The sequence below is a fragment of the Enoplosus armatus genome, chromosome 17, assembly GCF_043641665.1.
Source record: "Enoplosus armatus isolate fEnoArm2 chromosome 17, fEnoArm2.hap1, whole genome shotgun sequence".
Taxonomy (NCBI): domain Eukaryota; kingdom Metazoa; phylum Chordata; class Actinopteri; order Centrarchiformes; family Enoplosidae; genus Enoplosus; species Enoplosus armatus.
Window position 1 is genome coordinate 3881128 of NC_092196.1, and position 21564 is coordinate 3902691.

General features: G+C 44.1%; 1 protein-coding gene across 1 annotated transcript in view; it reads left to right on the forward strand.

The window, feature by feature from the left end:
- The first annotated feature begins 1547 nt into the window (after positions 1 to 1547).
- The window catches only part of caskin1 (CASK interacting protein 1), an 86527-nt gene continuing 66510 nt past the window's right edge, over positions 1548 to 21564 (forward strand). The window contains exon 1 of the mRNA XM_070923207.1: positions 1548 to 1642. Within this exon, the coding sequence (XP_070779308.1) occupies positions 1549 to 1642 (94 nt within the window). The 5' untranslated portion in view covers position 1548. The remainder of the gene's footprint in view (positions 1643 to 21564) is intronic.

Genomic DNA, 21564 nt, shown 5'->3' on the forward strand with positions numbered 1-21564 from the left:
TCCCACCAAGCGTAAGATATCAGCCATCAGATATTGTCCATTTCTCCTATAACTACAAGTGAATGTCTTTTATCCATGCCAGCCGCATGGATTTAGGGATGGCACTGCTGGATGATTGGTCCACCACTTTGGTCCTAACTAGCCTATTGGATGGATTGCCATGACATTTTGCTCAAATATCCATGGACACATCCGAATGACCCTGGCGATCCCCTGACATTTCCTTTAGTGCCACCATGAGGTTTTGAGAAATGAGTTAATATTGGCATGAAATTTGGTATAGGCTACACATGAGTGAATTATAGCAACTGTGATCCCTTTTCACCTGGCGCCATAATCTGTTCGAAGTTTCAATTTGTCCAATACTTTTGTTTTTTCGGAGAACATACCTGCAAAATGAACGACATTCCCGTGAGCCTCAGCTGCTCAGTGCTAATAAGCAACTGCTAGCGTGGCAGCACGCTTAACTTGAGTGACGCCATGTTTGCGGACGATTTGATTCTTTTCGCAACTGCTCAGTTACATCTAACTCTCACCTGGGGTAAAGACTATGACGCTAGTGTAGCTAATACAGCCTAATAAAACTATACAGAGCCACTAAGGAGGAGAGAGTCGGACACATTGTTTATTCACTTTGTCTGTGCCTTCCTTGGCAGCTGAATAAATCTCTGCAGCTTCTCTGTCGAGCGAAGACAGAGGGCCATAGAAACAGAGCCAGGGAGAGATGAGAAAGGAGGCGGGAGAGCACCGCGCTCCTGGTCCGCCCCCAAGTTGCAGCACGAGCCATTTAGCTGTGCGAGCTGGGCCAGCTGTAGAGCGCGCGGGCGCGTGTGCGTGCCCCCCCCCCCCCCCCCCACGCGGAGAAAACCATTACCAAATACAGAGCCCGAGCGCACGCGGAGTGATGGCTGCAGCAGCGGCAGCCCTGGATTGTGTTTACGACGCAGAGCACGAGAGCGGCACAACCTCGGGAGAAACGGACGCCGCGCGCGCACCCGATTTTTAAACGCACAATCATTTACACGCTACGAGTGAGCCCGCGAGGCGGCTCGCCACATCAGTCTCCTTCCCCTCGGGATCGGCGCCGTCCTCCGTTCGGTTAATCGCTGTTTTGTGGAGCGCAAGCTGCACGGGAGACCGACCAGCCTCCGGCCGTGATCACAGATGAGGAGGGCGAGCGAGCCGTGGAAACGCGACCATTCATCTCCAAAATATCACGCACGCGACGCCAGCGCGCTGTTACAGGAATCCAGTGGGCTAGACCCCGTCCCCATCCTGTGGCGCTGCGCTTAGCGTTGGGGGGAACCCGAGAGCATCCCTCCATCCCACTCTCTCTCTCTCCCTCTCCCTTTCTGCCTCTCTCTCTCTCTCTCTCACCCCATCATATGCCAGAGCTCTAGGGGGTCTTCATCTAGTCAGGGGCCCAGCGGGGGAGGAGGGAGGCGGCTGTTCGTGGCCGCGGTAGACGCACCCTCCGCCTGGTGAGGCTGGGCTGAAGCGCCGCTGTGTCGGAGGATGCTGCGGGAGTAGAGCGGCTCAGAGCGGAAGATGGGAAAGGACCAGGAACTGCTGCAGGCGGTGAAGACCGAGGACCTGCTCACCGTGCAGAAGCTGCTGCAAAGGCCCCGGCCAGGGAAAGCAAGTAAGACCCTCTATTCTACTCCACTGCAGATTGTGGGACTCTGATGAGACCAATAGTTAGAATGCTATTTCTCACATACCATTGCTGGCTGTTACTGCACTATCAGGCCTGTAATGATGATGATGTCTGTGTGTGTGTGTGTGTGTGTGTGTGTGTGTAACATGTATGTGTGTGTGATTGGGAGAGCGAGATGGTGAGAGAGGAGGGGCTGTATGCATCAGGGTGTATCAGAGAAGATTAGTGGTGTGATAGGAGACTGACAGCCCATCTTGAGACCCCTGTCTGAGTGCACTGCAGCAGAGAGAGGGCGGGTGGGAGAGATACGTAGGGAGGGAAAGAGAGTTGTGTTTTTTGGACGAGGGATATGTGTGTGTGTGTGTGTGTGTGTGTGTGTGTCTGTGTGACCCAGTCTCACAAGTGAGCGATGGTGCCTGTGTGGCCTTGTGATTGTTAAGGTCAGGGATTCAGATACATGGGTGGTTAAACCTCGTATAAGTGAGGAGGAGAAGCAGACTTCCATTCTGTTCTATTCTGCTTCCCCTGGTGTCCAAGTATGTATGACGCCTATCTAATTGTTTATTTTCTGCATTTTCTATGTAGCACTACAACATCCAACAACGTTTCGCTTCCTCAGCCCACTCTAATGTGTGGGCAACACAGAGTGAAGCCAGGGAGAGCTGCATAGATCATTGTGTAGAGGCTGCCATACTGATACTTCCACTGATAAACAACTGGCTGATACAGTTATCAACGGACAGGGACGGGTGCTATAAGGGCCCAACTGCATGGACTCTAATTTCTGCAGACATGATTTCAAACATTTAAGCTTGGACACAGTTTTAATATGCATTTATAAAATCATCCCCCTTTAAACCTAGATTGGCTCACCTCACTCTCCAGTCGCTAAAACTATTCCGGTCAGGCGGGTTTGCGGCTTCCGACCCGGCGCTTTACACTGGAAAGGCTCCAAGCAGCAGGTGGGCCTCATTTGAATAAAAGGAGCCGGTGTTTATGACAAATAATGGTCCAGAACTGTGGCTTCCATTTTTAATCACAAAGCAAAATCAGAGCATGATTCTTATTACTTATTACTCTTGGTCTAGCTGAAATCCTTGTCTGTCTTCAGTGATTTTGGTTTTCCAGAATAGGACAAGGGGTAGAGACAAGACAGAAGGAGAATGAATAAACTGTTTCAGATCCATAGGATCCATAGTTCGAGAGGTTATTTGATGTATTTTATGACGAGGCTGTTGCTCTTGCTTTAATACATTTCTGAAAATTGAAATTGGTAATTGAATCTGACAGAATGTGGGAGGGGAGAGAATATTCAGCCGTACTGAAAACATCACTTTTGATTTTGACTTTTTTTTTGTACGAAGCTAATGTGTCTGCTGCTATACCACAGATGGCAAAGCTCACTCCGCAGGACTCAGTGAGGTACAGCACATGGCCTCAAAACAGTTTGTAGGAATCAGTGGGGGGGGGGGGGGGTTGCAGTGGAGCAGAGCGCATACAGGAAACCCCTCGGATTAAAGATAGTCTGCAGCCTGTCTGGTGCAAAATACAGACATCCCTTGAGTTGGTAGGGTCCAGCATATTCAGGTAGAGCCCAAAATAGTGGAGTACATTATGTACAAGAGCACATCACAAAATAACCTTTAGGCTACAGTGAAGTGCACTTCAGCTGGAAGCCCCTCTCAGACTGCTGTTTAGTACATCATATACAGAGGACAGGTAAGCCCTCCAACAAGTTTTTGTAGGCAGCAGCCCGTGGCTTGCTGCACACACAGTTGTGCACCGAATTAGAGTCAGTCCTCAGTGGACTGCAGTGCACACACACGGCAACTAAAGCACTTTTAAAGCCTTTTATTTAGAGTTGATTTCTTATATGAATAATTATATTTTTTGACAAATTTCAATCTGCTCTTATCAAAGTGACAAACGACACCGTAGATCACTCTATTCCATTGGATCGCTTTGAAAAGTGGGTTGGCATCAGGGACACTGCCCTCAAATGATTTAAATCCTTTTCATCAAACAGGACTTTCTCAGTAGTTATGGGTAACTCTTCAGTGGACCTTCTGACCTGTGGTGTTCCCCAAGGCTCCGTTCTTGGCCCTTTGTTGTTTATATACACATGCTATCACTGGGCCATAACATAAATAAACACAAAGTCCAGTACCATTGTTATGCAGATGACACTCAAATTTATGTCCCATTAAAAACCACTGAAGAAGGCAATTTAAACCATCTTTTATCCTTTCTGTCAGAAATAAAGTGCTGGATGTCCCAAAGCCTTCACCAGCTAAACGAAAACAAATCGCAAATAATTGTCTTCGGTCCCCCAAAGCCCATCCCTATTTTACAGAAACATCTTGGATCCCTGTCTTCAAATATCAAACCTGCAGCCAGAAACCCGGGTGGGATATTTGACAGGGACAGTTTCATTTGAAAAACAAATGACAATTAAGGGGCATCTCAAAGATCAGGTCTTTTTCTCTCTCGGCCTGATCTCGAGAAGGTCGTCCATGCTTTCATATCGTCTCGGTTAGATTATTGTAACTCATTGTATTCAGGGTTGAGCCAAAAAGCCCTGTTTTAGCCTCTCTTCACTGGTTACCACTCCGTTTTAGAATAAATTTTAAGATCTTCCTGATCACCTTTAAAGCGCTTCCCTGCTACATTGTTGAATTGTGGCTCCCCTGTGAGGCTCAGATCATCAGGTACTGTTGTGAGGTACTTGACTATTTACATGTTCTCCTACTTTATACTTCTTGAGGGGAAATATTTTTTACTCCACTATATTTTTCTGATAGCTGAAGTTTCTAGTTACTTTACAGATGACGATTTTTTTAAGAAACTCATGACAAGCTTATAAAATACAATGCAATGTTATGAATCAAACCAGTGGTTGCCGGCCTTTTTGGATAATACGTTGTGCGGCAGAACTTTGTGTGCCCATCAATCATCTCACAGCCTCTGAATCAGTATTAACAATCTAATAATGTGATTAGTGATTAGCAGTTGGTGATTTCCAGAGGAATGTTCTTTTAATATAACATTATAATGACAATTAAACAGCAAATAGACCTTCTTGGTGTCTGGGAGGTGGGTGTTGGAGGAAAGTGACAAAGGGACGCCACCTCTGCTGCAGCTTCAGAGTGACAACGTGAAAAGTTTCAGCTCCACAGAAGCAGTATTAATCACGGGGTGATTCTGCTGTCAGGTGTTCCCGCTGCTTCGCCTGCTCCCTGTGTACTCAGTCGAGCAGCATGCAGGCGGACGTGTTGGACAGCCAATCATTCAAGTGGCTTCTAATGACACAGGCTGCCATCCCTCCTCAATAAACACTCAATCCCTCGTCATCATCGTCACGCCATAACATAAACCGATGTGTCTCTCAGTTCCTGAAAAGTGCTTTGGGGTGTGCAGGACGCCGATATTCCCTGAGGCGGACTGTGGGCCAGTCTTTCACCCAAAAAAAAAAAAAACAAAACAGAGAGAAGCAGCCAGGCAATAATGACAGAGTGCAGCTAAGAGTCCCAGACAAACAGCAGGGAAGTGTAACGCTAGGCTGATGTTAACACAGACCTGTTTGTCATCTAGCATTAAACACAAAGCTCACCGGACAGCTGTGTGTGTGTGTGTGGTTTGTGGTGGTAATGAGTGCATGTGGTGGTTGAATTGTGTGCGCGCAGAGGTAAGATTGGGTTTGGTGTGTGTGTGTGTGTGTGTGTGTGTGTGTGTGTGTGTGTGTGTGTGTGTGTAATGGGTCTGGCAAAGACTCTGCCCTGCTGCAACTCATTTACTCCTCCTCAGGCCAGACATACAGTCTGCACACATTCACCTGCAGCACAGAGACACACATTAACACACACACACATGTGGACACATCTGGCACCATCTGGAGAGTCATCATCAGTTTGCTGTCACTCAATGTCCCTTCTGCACGCAGCACTAGACGAGGTCATGAGTGTGTGTGTGTGTGTGTGTGTGTGTGTGTGTGTGTGTGTGCGCACGGAGCAGACCTTGAGTGTGACCTGAGGTCTGTGTTTGTTAATGGGCTGTTTCAGTGTTTGTGTGTCAAGGCGGATGGTGTAATCTGTATTGATGGTTGTTTATTGTGTGTCATTAAAGGCTGTGTGTGTGTGTGTGTGTGTGTGTGTGTGTGTCTGTCGCATCAGTGAAGTGATTAGCATTCAACCTCTGGCACGTTTGCTGCCTTGAGAGGCCGACACATGCTTCCACCGCTACACAACACCTCCTTCCTTTTTCTTTCTTTGAAGCCAGGAGAGATGTTAATGCTCACAGACCAGTCTCAATACAAACCCCCTGCCCCCCCCCCCCCCCCCCCCCCCCTCCTCCTCTCTCTCCCCCATCTTTCTGTGTTGATGTGCGAGGCTGGCAGAGGAGTAGAGCAGATGATTGCATCCACACCAGTGCACATTCACAAAGGAGCAGGCAGGCAGAGAGGAAGCGTCACATACTGTCAGCCAGAGTCTTCATATTGGTTAACTGTGCTCTGTCTGCAGCTATATGCTTCAGTGTGTGTGAAGAAGCTTGTTTTTTTTTTTTTTGCAGGGTGCGCTTATATTATATAATGCACACTACTGGATTGTATGCACCATAGTGCCCAGGAGAGCAAGAGCTTTTTTATGCTGGAGTGCTAATATAACAAAAAAGTCATATCAGAAGTCTGAAACAATGAGCTGAAAGACGACGGAAGGAACTGCCGAGTAATTCTCTGTGGGTTCGTCACTACGAGCGACCCCTTTCATATTACATATCGTTATAATGATCCACTGTTAAATAAATAAAAATACCGATTATATGCACTTTAAGTAAAAGTAGCAATACCGCAATGTAAAACTCAATTCTCAATTTTAATGTTGCAGTACTGCATTAAAATTGCTACTCAAGTAAAGCCACTGAAGTATTATCAGTATAAAGTAAAAGTATAGTGTTATTACCTATAATAATATTGGATTGTTATTACTGATGCAGTAACATATACACAGCATTTTGGTATTGTAGCTGGTGAAGGTGAAGCTAATTTGAACTACTATATTTTCTGAGATGGTTCTAAGCTCATATGTGTGTTCTATATGAAATATGAATCTGTAAAGTAACTAGTAACAATAAAAAATAAACGACTATGTATTTACGTAGAAACATGGTCAATAATCCACCATAAATCATAATAGATAGATGATATTGATTACATCAGATGTCCTGTACTGATCTTTACACTAGTACAGGTCCTTCAGACGAAATGAGGTGTAAATGACCTGATGATGAAGTGTGTGTGTGTGTGTGTGTGTGTGTGTCATAATAATTCTGTTAGTTTACTCAGATAATAACCTGCATTTAAGATAGCACGTCTCTGTTTGTTTTGCATCAGAGGAAACTGATGAAATGCTCCTTTTATAAATACAAGTCTGTCTTGGGGCAGGCCAATGAGCAGTTCATATTAAATATATTAATGTATTGAGACAGAGAGACGGACACAAACACAGTATTATTGATTCTGCGTTTTATCTTGAAAATGGAATTAGAAATGATAATATTGAGAGAGTGGAGGATTGGCTGGCTGAGTTCCCCGCATTTTCCTCCAAAGCATCATCACTCACCTCTCTGCTGACGGCCTCCATGATTGAATTACAGAACAAGAAGGGGAGAGAGACAGAGAGACAGAGGTGGATGGGGATGAAAAGGGAATGGTGAGAGGAGTTGCAGAAGAGAGCAAAGCAAGATATAGGGAGAGGGAGATTTATATTTTAGTCAGAGGAGGAGGGGAAGAGTGTTTTGATGAGCAGGTGGGACGGATGGAGGAGGGTTAACGAAAGGCTGAAGATGATGAAATGACAAGGGGACAAGGTGATGAAACACAGGGATAGCTGTGCTTCCACCTCACTTTTATTCTGATTGCCGACTGCTTCTCTGTCTCCCTCTCCCTCGCACACACTTACTCATCTGTGCGATGCACTGCACCAAAAATAACATCCACATAGTTTAATGGGTCAGCGGCAAGTTCAGGGACAATAGGAGAGAGCACAGGAGAGGTGAGGAGATGGGAGGAGGGGAAAGGCTGGGATGTGGAGGAAGGGAAGGAAAGGAAAGGGAAAGGGAAGGAAGAGGAAAGACAAGACAGCACATACAATGGAAAGAGAGGAAAGGAAAAGAAATTATAAGGCAGCAAAGTAAGGGAAGGTAAAGGAAGAGAAGGACAGGACAGGAAGGGAAAGGGAAGGGAAGTATTTATATATATATATTGCAGATATGGAGGTGGAGGTGATAATAAGGAGAGAGGAGCAGCACAAAGGCGGGACAGAAATAGAAAAAGTGCCATATATATATATATCAAGTGCGATATGACAGTTACTGGTGAATATCAGGACATCTATTCTATTATATTGTATTCTACTCTATTGTAGCGACAGTGCAGATTAACAGGAGGAGGGGGGAATAAGTGGTTTAGACCACCCACAAAATGAGAAGGGCAGCGGGGTGGGACCTCCCGGGCTCAATCAGCACCGATTATAGAGGTGGCATTACCCACCTACTGTACTGGCTTATGCGCACACACACACACACACACACACACACACACACACACACACACACACACACACACACAAACACTCACCAACACGATTGTCCCCCACCATCATAGGACTGGCACAGAGCGGTACAGACTCTGCTGGAATTTACATTATCAGTGTTTGTTATAATTGTTAAGGCGGAAGTCAAGCATTGCAGACAGGGGACAAAAGTTGTCACACACGCACGCACACACACACACACACACACACACACACACACACACACACACACACAGCTTAATATGCTAGCAAAATCCTCTGCAGACATGAGAGTTGAATCTCAAAGATATATGAGAGAGAAAGGGGAACAACAGACAGCTGAGCCATGTCTGCTGAGAATTTTTATGTAACTAATACAGTAGCAGTGCATGTGTAGGTGTGTGTTAGCTTGCAAAGGTGTGCGTGTCTCCCGAAGAGCCGCTGCAGAGTGTCGACTGTGCAGGATTTTTCCACTCACGCCCTGAATTCATAACATTGAGTGTATTCTCGCTGCTTCAAATGAATGTTTGAGCTGCTAATAAAGGCAGGAAATGATGCTTTTTTTTTTTTCAGACTCAACTCCTAAACTTAAACTAACATGGTCTGGACAAGGTTTTACTGTACTCTACATGGGAACCTTTCAGAAATGTTCCGCCCTACACCCGCAGTGAATACATTTAGCATCGCCTTGGGACTTTTCTGAATGAATGCTGGTGCTCTTGCAATGCGAGCGGCCGCTAAAAACAGGGCTGTGACATAGTTTGGGCGCGGGTTCAGGTCTTGGGAAAATGGGCCGTACACTGACACACCCTCGGGCTTTTGATATGTGTGAGAGTGTTTGGGAGGTTAAAGTTGGTATGTGATGCACTTCTGATCCCTAACGTCTACGAACCCTATCCACCTTAGAAACGGTCGCTACGTCTGTCAGGTTTTTCCTTTCTCGCGCGGCACATATGCAGTTTTCAGGGATAACGGTGACAGATTTGCGTCAGTTCTTAGTAATGTTAGCAATGGATCCTTGTTTCCAGACGGGGGAAGACAAAAGGACAAAAGCGGGCTTCTTTTTTCTTGAAATCAGGTGTAGCAAGCTAATTAAGCTACAGTTAGCTCCCGTAAATTTAAAAGGCTGTCTTCAGCTGACTTTTTAATGTTTCCTGCTGTCTCTTTTTCAAACCAGCATCCTGTAAAAAAAGGGTTAAATATGCATTTGGCGGCTGATGATACAATAGTAAAAGACTGAGGCTAAAGCTGCTTGTCCCAGGCAAACAGTCAGCATCCTCACCAGTGGGTAATCCATGTAGAAGACAGGTAGCCATGCAGTAGCCAATCAAAAGTTAGATATGGAAGAATGTAAGATGATGCTTAGACGCTCGAAACATGTCTGGAGGGGATCTTTAACGTTACCAGAGAAAAGCAAGGACTAACCGTTGTGTTTGGGAAACGTAGCTGATGCTCTCTCGGGTAACGTCTCTGGTGTTGTGAGTGTAAACTTCCCCATGTCTAATAAAGAGCAGGACAGAGCTGCTAATGTTAGCCTGAACTCTGATAGCATTTAGGACCGCCTACTACACTAAGATAGGTAGTAAATGATGTGATCCTTAGCCTTGGAAGTAATGCTCGGTTATTGCAGGTAGCAAGGTAGGTTTGCGGACATGCTAACGGTTGCACCTTACGTTAGAGCAGGTAAACATGCTGTTGAATCCATTGCTTACACTGTTGCTCTTTTGTTTTTGGAAAGAAAACATATACTAATATATACTTTAAAAGCCAAATATCTGTATTAGGCTGTTTCCCCAAAACTGATTTGTGAAATGATTGTCCTATAGAAGGGCTCTGTGTGGTCCCACCTCTCTGGCTCGACCTCTATGAAAAGGCGGCTGTCCATTAATGCCACTGTATGCAGTAACCTTACCATCTGGTGTAACAAAATATCTGCGCGGCCGCTTCTTTCATATCATGCGCGTTGTTATGTGTGTTGCGACCTTATACAGGAGGCAGTGATCAGAGGACCAGAAGGGACTCGCCAGCAGGACAGATGTTGAGTCTGGCCTTGTGTGCGCATGTGTTTGTGTATGTATGTGTGTGTGTGTGTCCGATAGCCATACATGTGTGATCCAGCGGCCGAACAGATGTTTGGTGTTGGATCTCGGCCCGCGCAGATGCAGATTTGCAAAAGATTCCATATAATGTACCTGACCTCTAAATACACGCACTTACAGTTTGTGCTGTATTTGTGTGTGTGTACAAAAGATCACGTGCAAATTCATCCAAATCCAGCTTTTACGATACTTACTTATTGAAGGCCATTAAACACTATTTTGACCCAGATGTGATTCTTTCCCCCCCGTTTTGTCGTTTTCTGTTACTCACCGTCTCTCTCTCTCTGCCTGCTTTGGTTGGACGCTTTCCATCTGGTAAAAGTCAGCACTGTGAAATCACTCTCTCCCATATTAACCTTCTTCAGGCCCTTTTTAAAGAGGAAACTGAGCATGTACGTCTTCACACACTGATTGGTGGGGGGGGGGGGGGGGTTATCATCGCAGCAGCCTGGCAGCAGGTGTGTTTAAAGTAGCTGCTGCTGTAAATGTTACAGTCAACACATTTACTGAAAAAAAAAGTGCAATTTCATTCTCAGCAGTGCAATATTAAATTATCCAGAAAAAGGATGTGCTTTGCATTACCTTTCTTTCACACTGCCCTGATTATCCGTACATATTACAATGGGATGTGGCCTTTACTGTTAAAACAGTGAGCAGCTCCACGGGGGTTGAGAAATGAACAAATAGCTCCTCAGTAAAAATACATTATTGGTGAGAAAAAAAGGAGCTGAAAAGTAAGTAATGATAATCATTTTATAAATCCAGTCTCCATCCAAATGTAGCTCAAATTTGAACCGACTCTCAAGGAAATGTGATAGTTAATTGGGTTCACCAGTGACAGGGCAGCACTAAGAGAAAGGTTAAGCTTATTTGTAGCTCAATTTGTTGCACTTGTTTCAGTATGTTTTTATACGGTGATCTGGTATTGCTTTTGTAAAATAGCAGTCCATTTCACTGCGAAGCTTGCAAAACAATTATTGAATTAAATGTGCTCTATTGTTGTTGAAGGAGAAGAGAATGTCCCGGCCTCCTTTTGTCACTTTTTCTGAAAAAACATTGTGAAGGTGTCTTCATTTGTGTGAAACGCCCATGTTCACAATATGTTGTAGGGAGGAGGATCAGACTGTTTCCCAACACCAGCATTGCATCTGTATAGTGGTTTAGGGCGTGTTATCAGATCTGAGAAGGCACACGAGTGTCGACTGGTAGTGTATAACTTATGTTTAAAGCTGGATGTGAAGCTGGCGATGAAGGCCTCCCCTTCACCTAACTCATAAATATTTCAGCCTTTCAGTCTCTGTAGTCTCGCTGGCTGTGAGGAAGCCTCTCCTGCTGATTTGGAGGCATTTATCTGGGTCAGATTTATTTTCCAGGAAGCTTGAACTCTTCTAAAATATGCGTATTGACTTATGGTTAGAGATGATCGGTGAACTTGTGACTTGAAGACTATTCAGACCATCTGAACCCAATCCTCGGAGCAGCTGGGAAAAATAGAGCATATTGAGTGAGTGTGAAGCCTCCATCCTCCCTAATAAAAAAAAAAAAGAGAGGGGAAAGGAAAAAAAAAAAAAAGGAACAAATCAACTTGAAGGAAGATAAAATGATGGAGAGAGAGAATGGAAAGTTGTATTCAGAGTGGATCTTGCCCTGGGTGTTTTTAGTGTGTCACTTTAAACTGAAACATCTCTGTTTGTCTGCTAAGTCACCACAGACCTCATGGTAAGACATGTGATCCATCGCGCGCACACACACACACACACACACACACACACACACACACACACACACACACCAGCAACACAAACCAAACACACACGTAAAGGGAGTGGACACACACAGGCACACATCTCACTTTAATACATGGATTTATATAGTTTTCCGTTGGTGTCTTTTGTTTGTTTTTCGTCCTAACAGTAGCTGGCAGTGAACCTTTATGTTCTTCTTGTGACCAGGCCATGTTTGACCTTCTTGCTTCCTGCTTTTCGATAACTTTAAGGGGCTCAAGGGATGGCAATGTTGGTCGGTCCATCACTTTGATCTCGATTGAAATATCTCAACGGCTATCAGATGGATTGCCAAGAAATTTTAAAGATATTCATGGTGCCCAGAGGATGAATCCTCTGACTTTTCCTCTAGCGCCACCATGAGGTTCACATTTGGGGCATTTATTTAATACTTTGGTTTATGACTAACTACCTGCAAAACGAATGACATTCCCATCATTTGTGCTTATTGCTAATTAGCAGATGTTAGCATGCTAAACTAAGATGGTGAACATGGTAAATATTATACCTGCTAAACATCAGCATGTTAGCATTTTCACTGATAGCACTTGGCTCAAAGCACTCACTGTGCAGCCTCACGGAGCTGTTAGCAAGGCTAGTTTGGTTGGTTGTTATTTTGGTAACATTTGCTAATTAGCACTATAGACAAAGTACACCTGAGGCTGATAGGAATGTCATTAGTTTTCTCCAAGGTATTGGAGAAATTAAAATTTTGAGCTGCTGGTGGCTCTAGGTGGAAAGCTGAGAGATCCCCAAAGTTATTATGTTTCATCCTTAATGTGTGAATAAATATGAAACTACATCCTCATTAGTCGGAATGTGAAAAGACCACGGCAGATGTCATTTTCTTCCCCGTGCTGAATTCTGATGGGTCATTTTATGCCAAAAAAATATATATATATTGCAAAGACAGTCCAAAATGACAAGTGCTAATGCTTGTTGTCACATATGTTGCAGGGACTAGTTACATCTGCATTTGTTAGTGTGGTTGCACAGATCATGAATTCCTGGAGAGTCTGTCATTTGCACTGCCTACCCCCGTCTTTCTCTCTCTACATCTCTCTTTCCGTCTTCCTCCTGGCCCCCACCCCACCCCCTGTTCGTCACTGCCCGCCCAATGAATCAGTCTGGCTGGCAGTGTGTTGCTGTCAGGGAGCCGGTGAGGGTGATTAGTCATGTCGAACTGGGCCAGGATCTGGACGGCCCGAGCTGACAACAGGAAAGAAGGGATTCTGGAAGATTCCACTAAAACAACAGTGGCCCCCTTCTCTCTTTTGTTTTGTTACTTTTTCTATTTGCACGTTTTCAGTGGAAAGACAGGATGGGAGAGAGAGAGGAAAAGGTGGCATGAAAAAGGACACATGCTGGTCCCAGACCAGATTCTAACTAAGTACACCTTTTATCCAGATGAGCCACCACGATGGTCCAACATCTGTCCTTCCTTTCTGTCCCAGAAAAGACCATGTGGTTGTGGGTTATGAGTGTGTGCATCTCAGGATTGCTTCTTAGACTGTGAATAGCTCTGTGCGCAGTGTGTGTACACATGTGTTTACATGCATTTGAACAACTTCTTTATGTATCTGTGTGTGTGCGTTTTTAGCCATGCTAGCGGCGAGGCTCCAGGGATAGCATCTGACGGTTGGTGGCTCCACCACTTTGCTCCAGACTGAAATATCTTAACAACAGCTGTTGGATGGATTGCCACAAAATTACAGTCATTCATGGTCCCCAGAGGATAAAGCCTCCCGACACAGTTGGTCCCCTGACTTTTCCTAGTACCAACATGAGTTTTACATTTGCGGTTCCGAGAGAAATATCTGAGAACTTTTGAATGAATTTGCCACAGATATTCATGGCCCGCTGAGGATCATTTCTTAGCACTTTGGTGATCCCCTGACCTTCATCTGGCGCCATCATCAGGTCAAATTTTTCATTTGTCCAATACTTTGGTTTTTGACTGAATACCTGCAAAAGTAAGCGTTGACTTAAGTACTTATTAGCAAATGTTAGCATGCCAAACTAGGAGGGTGAACATGGTAAACATTATGCCTTCTGAACGTCAACATGTGAACACTGTCATTGTGAGCATGTTAGCGTGCTGACGTTAGCATTTAGCTCAAAACACCGTGCAGTGCAATATGTTGTTACAACATCAGACATTTTGTTTCACAAAGATAGAACACTTAATTTCAAGCAAACAAATAAGACTTTCTTGGAAACTTTGAAATGGTTAATACTTTAGATTTTGTGATGGCTTTGGGCAACATTAATTCTTAAAGTGGACATTCAGCGTGAGTGTAAAAGCACAACTTTCCAAAACACGAACGGATGTGAGCTCCTCGATGCAGCATGTGTGTGTTTATATAGTATCATACCGACATCCGTGTTCAGTTAACTCACCTCCTTTGATCCCTTTGCTACAGTGGGTGTGTGTGACTTTGGGCCAATCAGACGGTTGTTTTGCAGCACGTCGGCCAATGGAGGAGAAGTAGTGGCGTCCCTGAGCCAATGAGCACCGTTGTTTGTATGTTCTGGCTAATAGGCCGGTTTTATGCAGCTGTTCAACACATGCAGAACATGTGGGTTTGGCTCCACATGCTTGTGTGTGTGTGTGTGTGTGTGTGTGTGTGTGTGTGTGTGTGGCTGGTGCCAAACCCGCCGTGGCCCCGGTCTCAGTTTTCGTTCACTTTTTTCCATCTCTCCCCCCTTCTCGTCCTATCTTATCTTTCCTCACTTTCCTGCTCTCACTCTCTCCCCTCTCTCTTTTTCTGTCTCTCTCCCCCCCCCCCCCCCCCCCCCCTTCCTGGAGCCATCACCATGGCAACAAGCACGCAGTGCCGGGCCAGGAAATTTCGGGATCACCGACAGTTATTCCAATTCAGCTCCGCGGGGTCCAGTCAGACACTTTAGCCCTGCGCTGTGTGTGCGTGCGTGCGTGTGTGTGTGTGTGTGTGTGTGTGTGTTCTACCATGGGATTACACTATAATCTGACAATGCGGATTAGCACAGCAGACCTACTGGCCCACTGGCTATTATACATTCAGTACTTTTATTTCTTTCTCTGTTTTCCCTCTTTCTTTTCATTCTCTAAACGCTTTTTCACCAGCGCCTCTCTTCCCTCTTTCCTCCGCTCTCATTCCTCCGTCCTCTCTCATCCCTTCTCATCTTTCCCCCCATTCTTTCATTCATGCCCTCCCCATACGTCCCTCCCTCCCTCCCTCCCATCCATCCTTTTCATCTCTGCATCCATCATCTTTTCCCTCCTGATCTCCCTTTATGCCTCCCCCATTCTGCCCTTCTTTCCTCTGCTTGCCTTTTCCAGCTTGACTCTCATCCTGCTGTTCCTCCTGTCCTCTTTCTTCCCCTCCTTCCTCCTCACCTAACGCCCCCACCCACCCCGCCACACGCTTTTTCTCCTAATAACCCTTGATCTCTTTGTCCGTATCATCTCTTTTCCATTTCTTTCTTCTGCCCGCTCTCTTCACCCCCCGCCCACCCCGCCATCCCCGTCACCCTCGCGGGGGAACCCTGGGCCCCCTCTGCGTGCTACTATAGTTGCAGGGCCAAGTGCCAACATAAGGGGGGATGGTGCTGGGTGGGTAGCAAAGGGGAAACTTGTTTGAGTTCAGCTCAGTGCAGTTGTAGTAAGGATGTTCATTCTTTCTTTCTTTAGTTCCTTCGGCTGAGTTTGTTTTGCACAAAGATCGCAACATCGCAAATGTCAGCACCGGTTCTGCACTGCATGTGCATTGTTGACTTAATACTGGACAGGGTCAGTAGTACAATCAGAGCTTTAATGATTAGTCGATTCATCGATTTATCGTTTAGGGATTTGCATCATTAATGTAACATTTCTGTCTTTTATTTGGGCAAAACAGCCCATTTGAAAATGTCATTTTGGGCTCTGGGATATTTTAATGATCATTTTATCAATTGTTTTTGACATTTCAAAGATTCAAAAAATAATAATCAATAATGAAAATAATTGTAATTACTTGCAGCCCTATGTACAATACAGACAACTTAATTGCCTACCTTTTTGTAGTTACTCAGCTTTGTCTCTTTAATTTGGTCCATGAATTCATTTAAAAGTATGTGAAAACATCAACAAAGACAGAATAATAGAACTTCATTGGTAGATGCTGTTTGATTGGAAAAACACACAAGCAAGAAACTATTTAAGGCATCTCTGCCTTATTAAAAACCATACATTTAGTTGTTTGTAGCTCCCGATACTGTAATCGGCTGCAGAGTATCGGACGGTGGTGGTGAAGAGACAGCCGAGCCACAAAGAGATGCTTGTCTTGGTCTTTGTTTCAGTCCTTACCTTTGGCCATGAGTGTTGAGTAGAGACCACTACAGAGACTGCAGATGGGTATTCCTCCACAGGGGCATTGTGGGTAATGTAGGATCTAGCACCTTTGGAGCTTGACCTATGCTAGGCACTAAACATCAGAATATCTTTGCCTCTACTGCTTCGATATTGAACTTAGTGAAAATAAGCCCTTTAATAATAATAATGGCAAAAAGTGATTTAAAAGTTAATGCCGAACCCTTTGGAAAAGTAGAGCCCATGAAGCAGCATTGCTTCCCTTAGGAATAACCAAGTCTGCCAGCCCCACCTAAATGATTTACAGACTGAGATCTGATCACAATGCAGGCAGAATCAAGATGAAGAGAATCAGTATCAGAAATACTTTATTGATCCCCAGGGGGAAATTGTACAGTACTGGTGCTCCCATTCAAGATTAGAAAGCAGCATAAATTTAGAAATAAAAGTATGGACAAAATATAAAAATAAGAAATAGAAAATAAAAATATACACATTTACAATATTTAAGTGAAAAATAGAAATAAGAAAATAGCAATGTATATGTATGTCTATATATATGTATGTATTGCATCATCATCATTTAAGAATAAGTAATGGTGAGGTAGTGTACCAGGTATAAATTGAAGGCCCATGGATCGGATGTTATTATGTATCCAGATGTGTAAATGGGGCCTATGTGTTGGCAGAACAGGAAAGACTCTATGCTATGCTACGTGTTAACATGCAATGTGTAGACGTTTGAATGCTTGAAAGGTACTTTTCTGTCGCCTAGGAGGTGTTTGGCAGTAAATCGTCACATTTTTTCGTTATACCCCGCTTTGACACACCGGGGGAAACCTGCAATGATCAAAGTCACCATGGAGCTCACGTGTGAATGGCTTAATTCAGGAATGTTGAACTTAATCTTAAAAATGATCTGTTGTGCAGAGAATCAGGCCAGCAGGCTCAGCGCAGAGCTGGACTATCGACACAAGACAGACAGTAGCTGCAGACACAGGTACAATAAGGCTATTGTTCTCCATGTAACTCTACCACATACACACCACTCTAATGCTCACAGTCTCTCTCTCTCTCTCTCTCTCTCACTCTCTCTGCATGTCTCAGTCACACACACACACACACACACATGCAATGCATTTAGTTTCTAAAGTAGTAAAATCACATTGGTGCACTTACTGCCCCCCAAAAAAAGCTGTCAGCAGCTCCGTTATGACAATCACACACACACACACAAACACACACACACTTTCTCTCTGTCAGTGAGAACGGTCCAAAGCTTTCCATTGGTTAGTGTGTGTGTGAATAGGCGAGAGACAAAGAGACATTTAATAGGTTGACAATTCAGAGGGAGGGAGAATGAAAGAAAGAGAGCCCTTGCGTGCCTGGTTTCAAAGATCTCAGTGTGCTCTTTAAACTCAGGATATATCAGTTTGAAAGCCTGCTTCCTTAACTTTCACCGTGACAAAGGCGGCCTCCCATCTTTGCGTCCCAGGCTCCTTAAAATCTGTCTCTGTTCGTGTCGAGGCCCACGGAGGCCCATAAAATAGTCCAGAATACACATCAAAAAAAGAATGCCAAAGGTATAAGAAATGATTCTCAATCTGCATTTAGGCATCAAAATAAATGTCTTATTAAAAGTCATAATGACATTTTATTTCATCTCACAGATGCTTTATGCCAGACTCTTTTTAAATTATATTAAATCAACTCACTTTCACTGTCATTAGATTTGTGTGATTGGATAAAGTGAATTGACAAAAGTGAAAACTCAAAGTTGTGACTGTAAATAGGACACTTAGGAGTGGGTTAACCGATTCTAAGTATGGTGCAGACATTCATGTTCCCCAGAAGATGAGTTGTAATTAACTTTGGAGAGCCCTTAACTGTTTAATTTTGCACCAGCATCGGGTCAACATTTTAACTTGTTCAGTGCTTTGGTGCATAAACACACATGTTTAGTGCTGATCAGCAACTGCTAGAATGCTAATATGACAAGCTAAGATGATCACAGTAAAAACTGTACCTGCTAGTTACAGCGTGTTACGGTAACACCGTCATTATAGGCAGGTCAGCACGTTAGCGTTAGCTGTAGACTCCCTCCTGGTGATGTTGTTCTGCTCCTGTTTCAACAACTAAACTTCTGTGTGAGTTCAATCAGCAACATGTATCGTCTTACTTGAGTCGGAAGAGGCGAGCTGTTACATTAGGCTCGGGGTTGGGTGCTCACTGGAGGTGAAACAGAACTGAAAGTACTGTACCTGGAGTACTTTAACAGCCCTCTTTTTTTTTATTTATTTATTTTTTTAAACCCCTTTGAAGGAGAAACACGGCCTCTGCTCTCTCTCATTACCCCCCCCCCCCCCCCCCCCCCCCCGTTAACTGTCCCACTCAACGTGTAACTCTCTCTGAGGGTTAATCCATAGTAGTAAATTAGGGGGCTGCTGCTGACACTGCATGATATCAGTTCATTACATGCCCCAGTGGACTCTACATACAGTATTCTCAGAGCCTATCACATCATCCTCTCCTCTACTCATCACGATGCAAATTTTACTATTTGTTTTTCCTATTTACTACACGCTATTAGCAAATTCAAATTTGCCTCTCTCGTTCACAAGGATTATTAAACATGCATAATTAAGGACAACTTCCTGAACAAGATATCCTGGTGCTGTGCAACATCCAATCTATTCATTTCATTCCAGATGAGAACACTGCAGGTATCGCCATTACTTTTGTGTCCTTACGGGCGCATTTATTTGGTGAGACTTTTTTTTTTTTTTTCCAAGTGCAGCTGTAAAAGTTATTATCTTTTTTTGCGATTCACATCTCAGCTCAGACAAAGGAAACAACAACTGCACTTTGATTGTTTTGGCAGAAACCCGGAGCGGGTATCAACTCAGGCCAAAACAAAAGCTCAAATGCTGTAATGTTCATCCTCATTTATTCATTCATTTCTTTCATATTATAGACGCGAGCTTTATTCAAATACGGGCAATGGAAGCCTGAAAGTTACAGACATGGGATTGCAACCACAAAGCTGCTGGTTTGGTTAACACGGAGGTGGGAAAAGACCGACATAGACCGCTGAGCAAGACATCTAAACTACCTGTACGTGTGCACTCTGCATGTTTTACAGATATCTAGAAGCATCTTTTGCAATAGGTATGAAATGACTGTATGTATGAGAGTGAAACAGATAATGGAGGTAGAGAGAGAGGAGTATTCTGTAGGCCTCTATCTGTTGGATCAGGTTCAGACCAGGGAGGGCTGGTGGTTCTGTGTCTGTGGGATTGGCTTCCTGTGATTGTAAATCTATCCCCTTGCTCTGTAATGGATGTGTATGTTTGTGTGTCCGTGTGTGTGTGTGTGTGTGTGTGTGTGTGTGTGTGTGTGTGAGGGAGAGAGAGAGATCCAGAGATCAGGGTGTGTCGTCGAACATTTCAGAGAAGAAGATCAAACTCTTGACCTGTTTGTTTTCTCTCCCATGCTTTGTACTAGAGGCAGGCCTTTACCCCCCATTTCCCCTGTTTTTACAACTTTATTTTATCCGTTTTTTTTTTTAAAGACATCTGTCTGTTTTCTCATCTGCTTCCATTTAAATTTGCTGCTGGTGCTGTTTGCTGTTACTGCAAACCCAACATTTTCTTTATTGTTTACCTCCTGTCTTGATAGATTCAGTTTTAAAGTCAATTACTCATCATTAATTCCAACAACAGAGCCATGTCATACTCGCCACTCAGCTGTTTCTCGACTTTAACACGGTTTTCATTCACTAATTATTTTCAATCTCTTCTGCCATTTTTCTAATCGCTGTCAATAAAATGCAACACTTCCTGCAGCTGTTTCACATTAAAAGCCTTCCGCAGTAACAAATGGCATAATTTCACCCTTTCTTTGCAGGCTTTTAGTGTGATGAAAAGACACATTGACTCCAAACAAAATTATTAAGAGACAATGTTTTAATCGCAGTCTGATCTTTTTGGTTTTGTTGTTTGTTGTAATTCCTTTTCCCTTTCACCGGGCCTTTAATAGTGACCTTTATTTGTTTGAATTATTTGAATTACTGGCTTTATTTTGTTTGTTTTTAGCCACGCTAGCGTCTCGGTCTGGACTCGGACTGCGGTCCGCCTGTTAGTGACCTATGGTGCAGACCAAAATATCTCAACAACTATTGGGTGATTAACAAAGGAATTTTGAAGAGAGATGCATGGTCCCCAAAGGATGGCTCCTATTGATTTTCGTGACCCCCTGACTTTTGCTCTAGCGCCACTATGAGGTTGACATTTGTGGTTTTGAGTAAAATGTCTGACTGCAGTGAAATTTAGCATAGGCAGGCATGCCCTCCTCCAGATGAATTAAAATAACTTTTGGTGTCCTATACTTTTTATTTGTTATCCCCAAATACCTGCCAAACTAATGACATTCCCCTCGGCCTCAGCTGTACTTTGTCTTCAGTGCTAATTAGCTGATGTTAGCATGCTAACATGCTAAACGAAGATGGTGAACATGGTAAACATTATACCTGCTAAACATCAGCATGTTAGCATGGTCAGCGTGAACATGCTAGCATTCTGACGTTAGCATTTAGCTCAAAACATCGCATTGTCTAAGTGCAGCCTCCCAGAGCCTCATAGAACTCTTAGTCTTGTTTCTACCACTCTTCCCATGACCATAACTCCTGAAAAATGTCCCTCCCTCCTCCTTTTTCTTTCTCACCCACCTCTCTGCATATCCCTCCTTAAATGTCTATCCTCCCTTCTAACCTCATTTTTCTACTCTATGAGACTTTTTTGGGCTGCTCCTGATATTTTTAGGTTGAAACGTCACATCAGAGGGTCTCAGTCCTGACGGGATCATTTTCACGGTTGCTGCAAGTATGTACGGCTCCTTTAAAACACCAGTGTCAGTCAGAATGCCAGCCCTCCCCGGGGTTAGTCATGTTAATTCACTGTAATTAAAATAAACTCTCAAAACACTTGGGGTGATGATTTATCGACGTTTAAATGCAACACGTAGCAGCCTCAATAAAGCGTCAATACTGAGCCGACCTATCAGTGAGCGCTTTAATCTCCACTTTTCTTCTCATCTGCTGCCGTCCCTCTGTCCTTCCTCCTTTCATTCA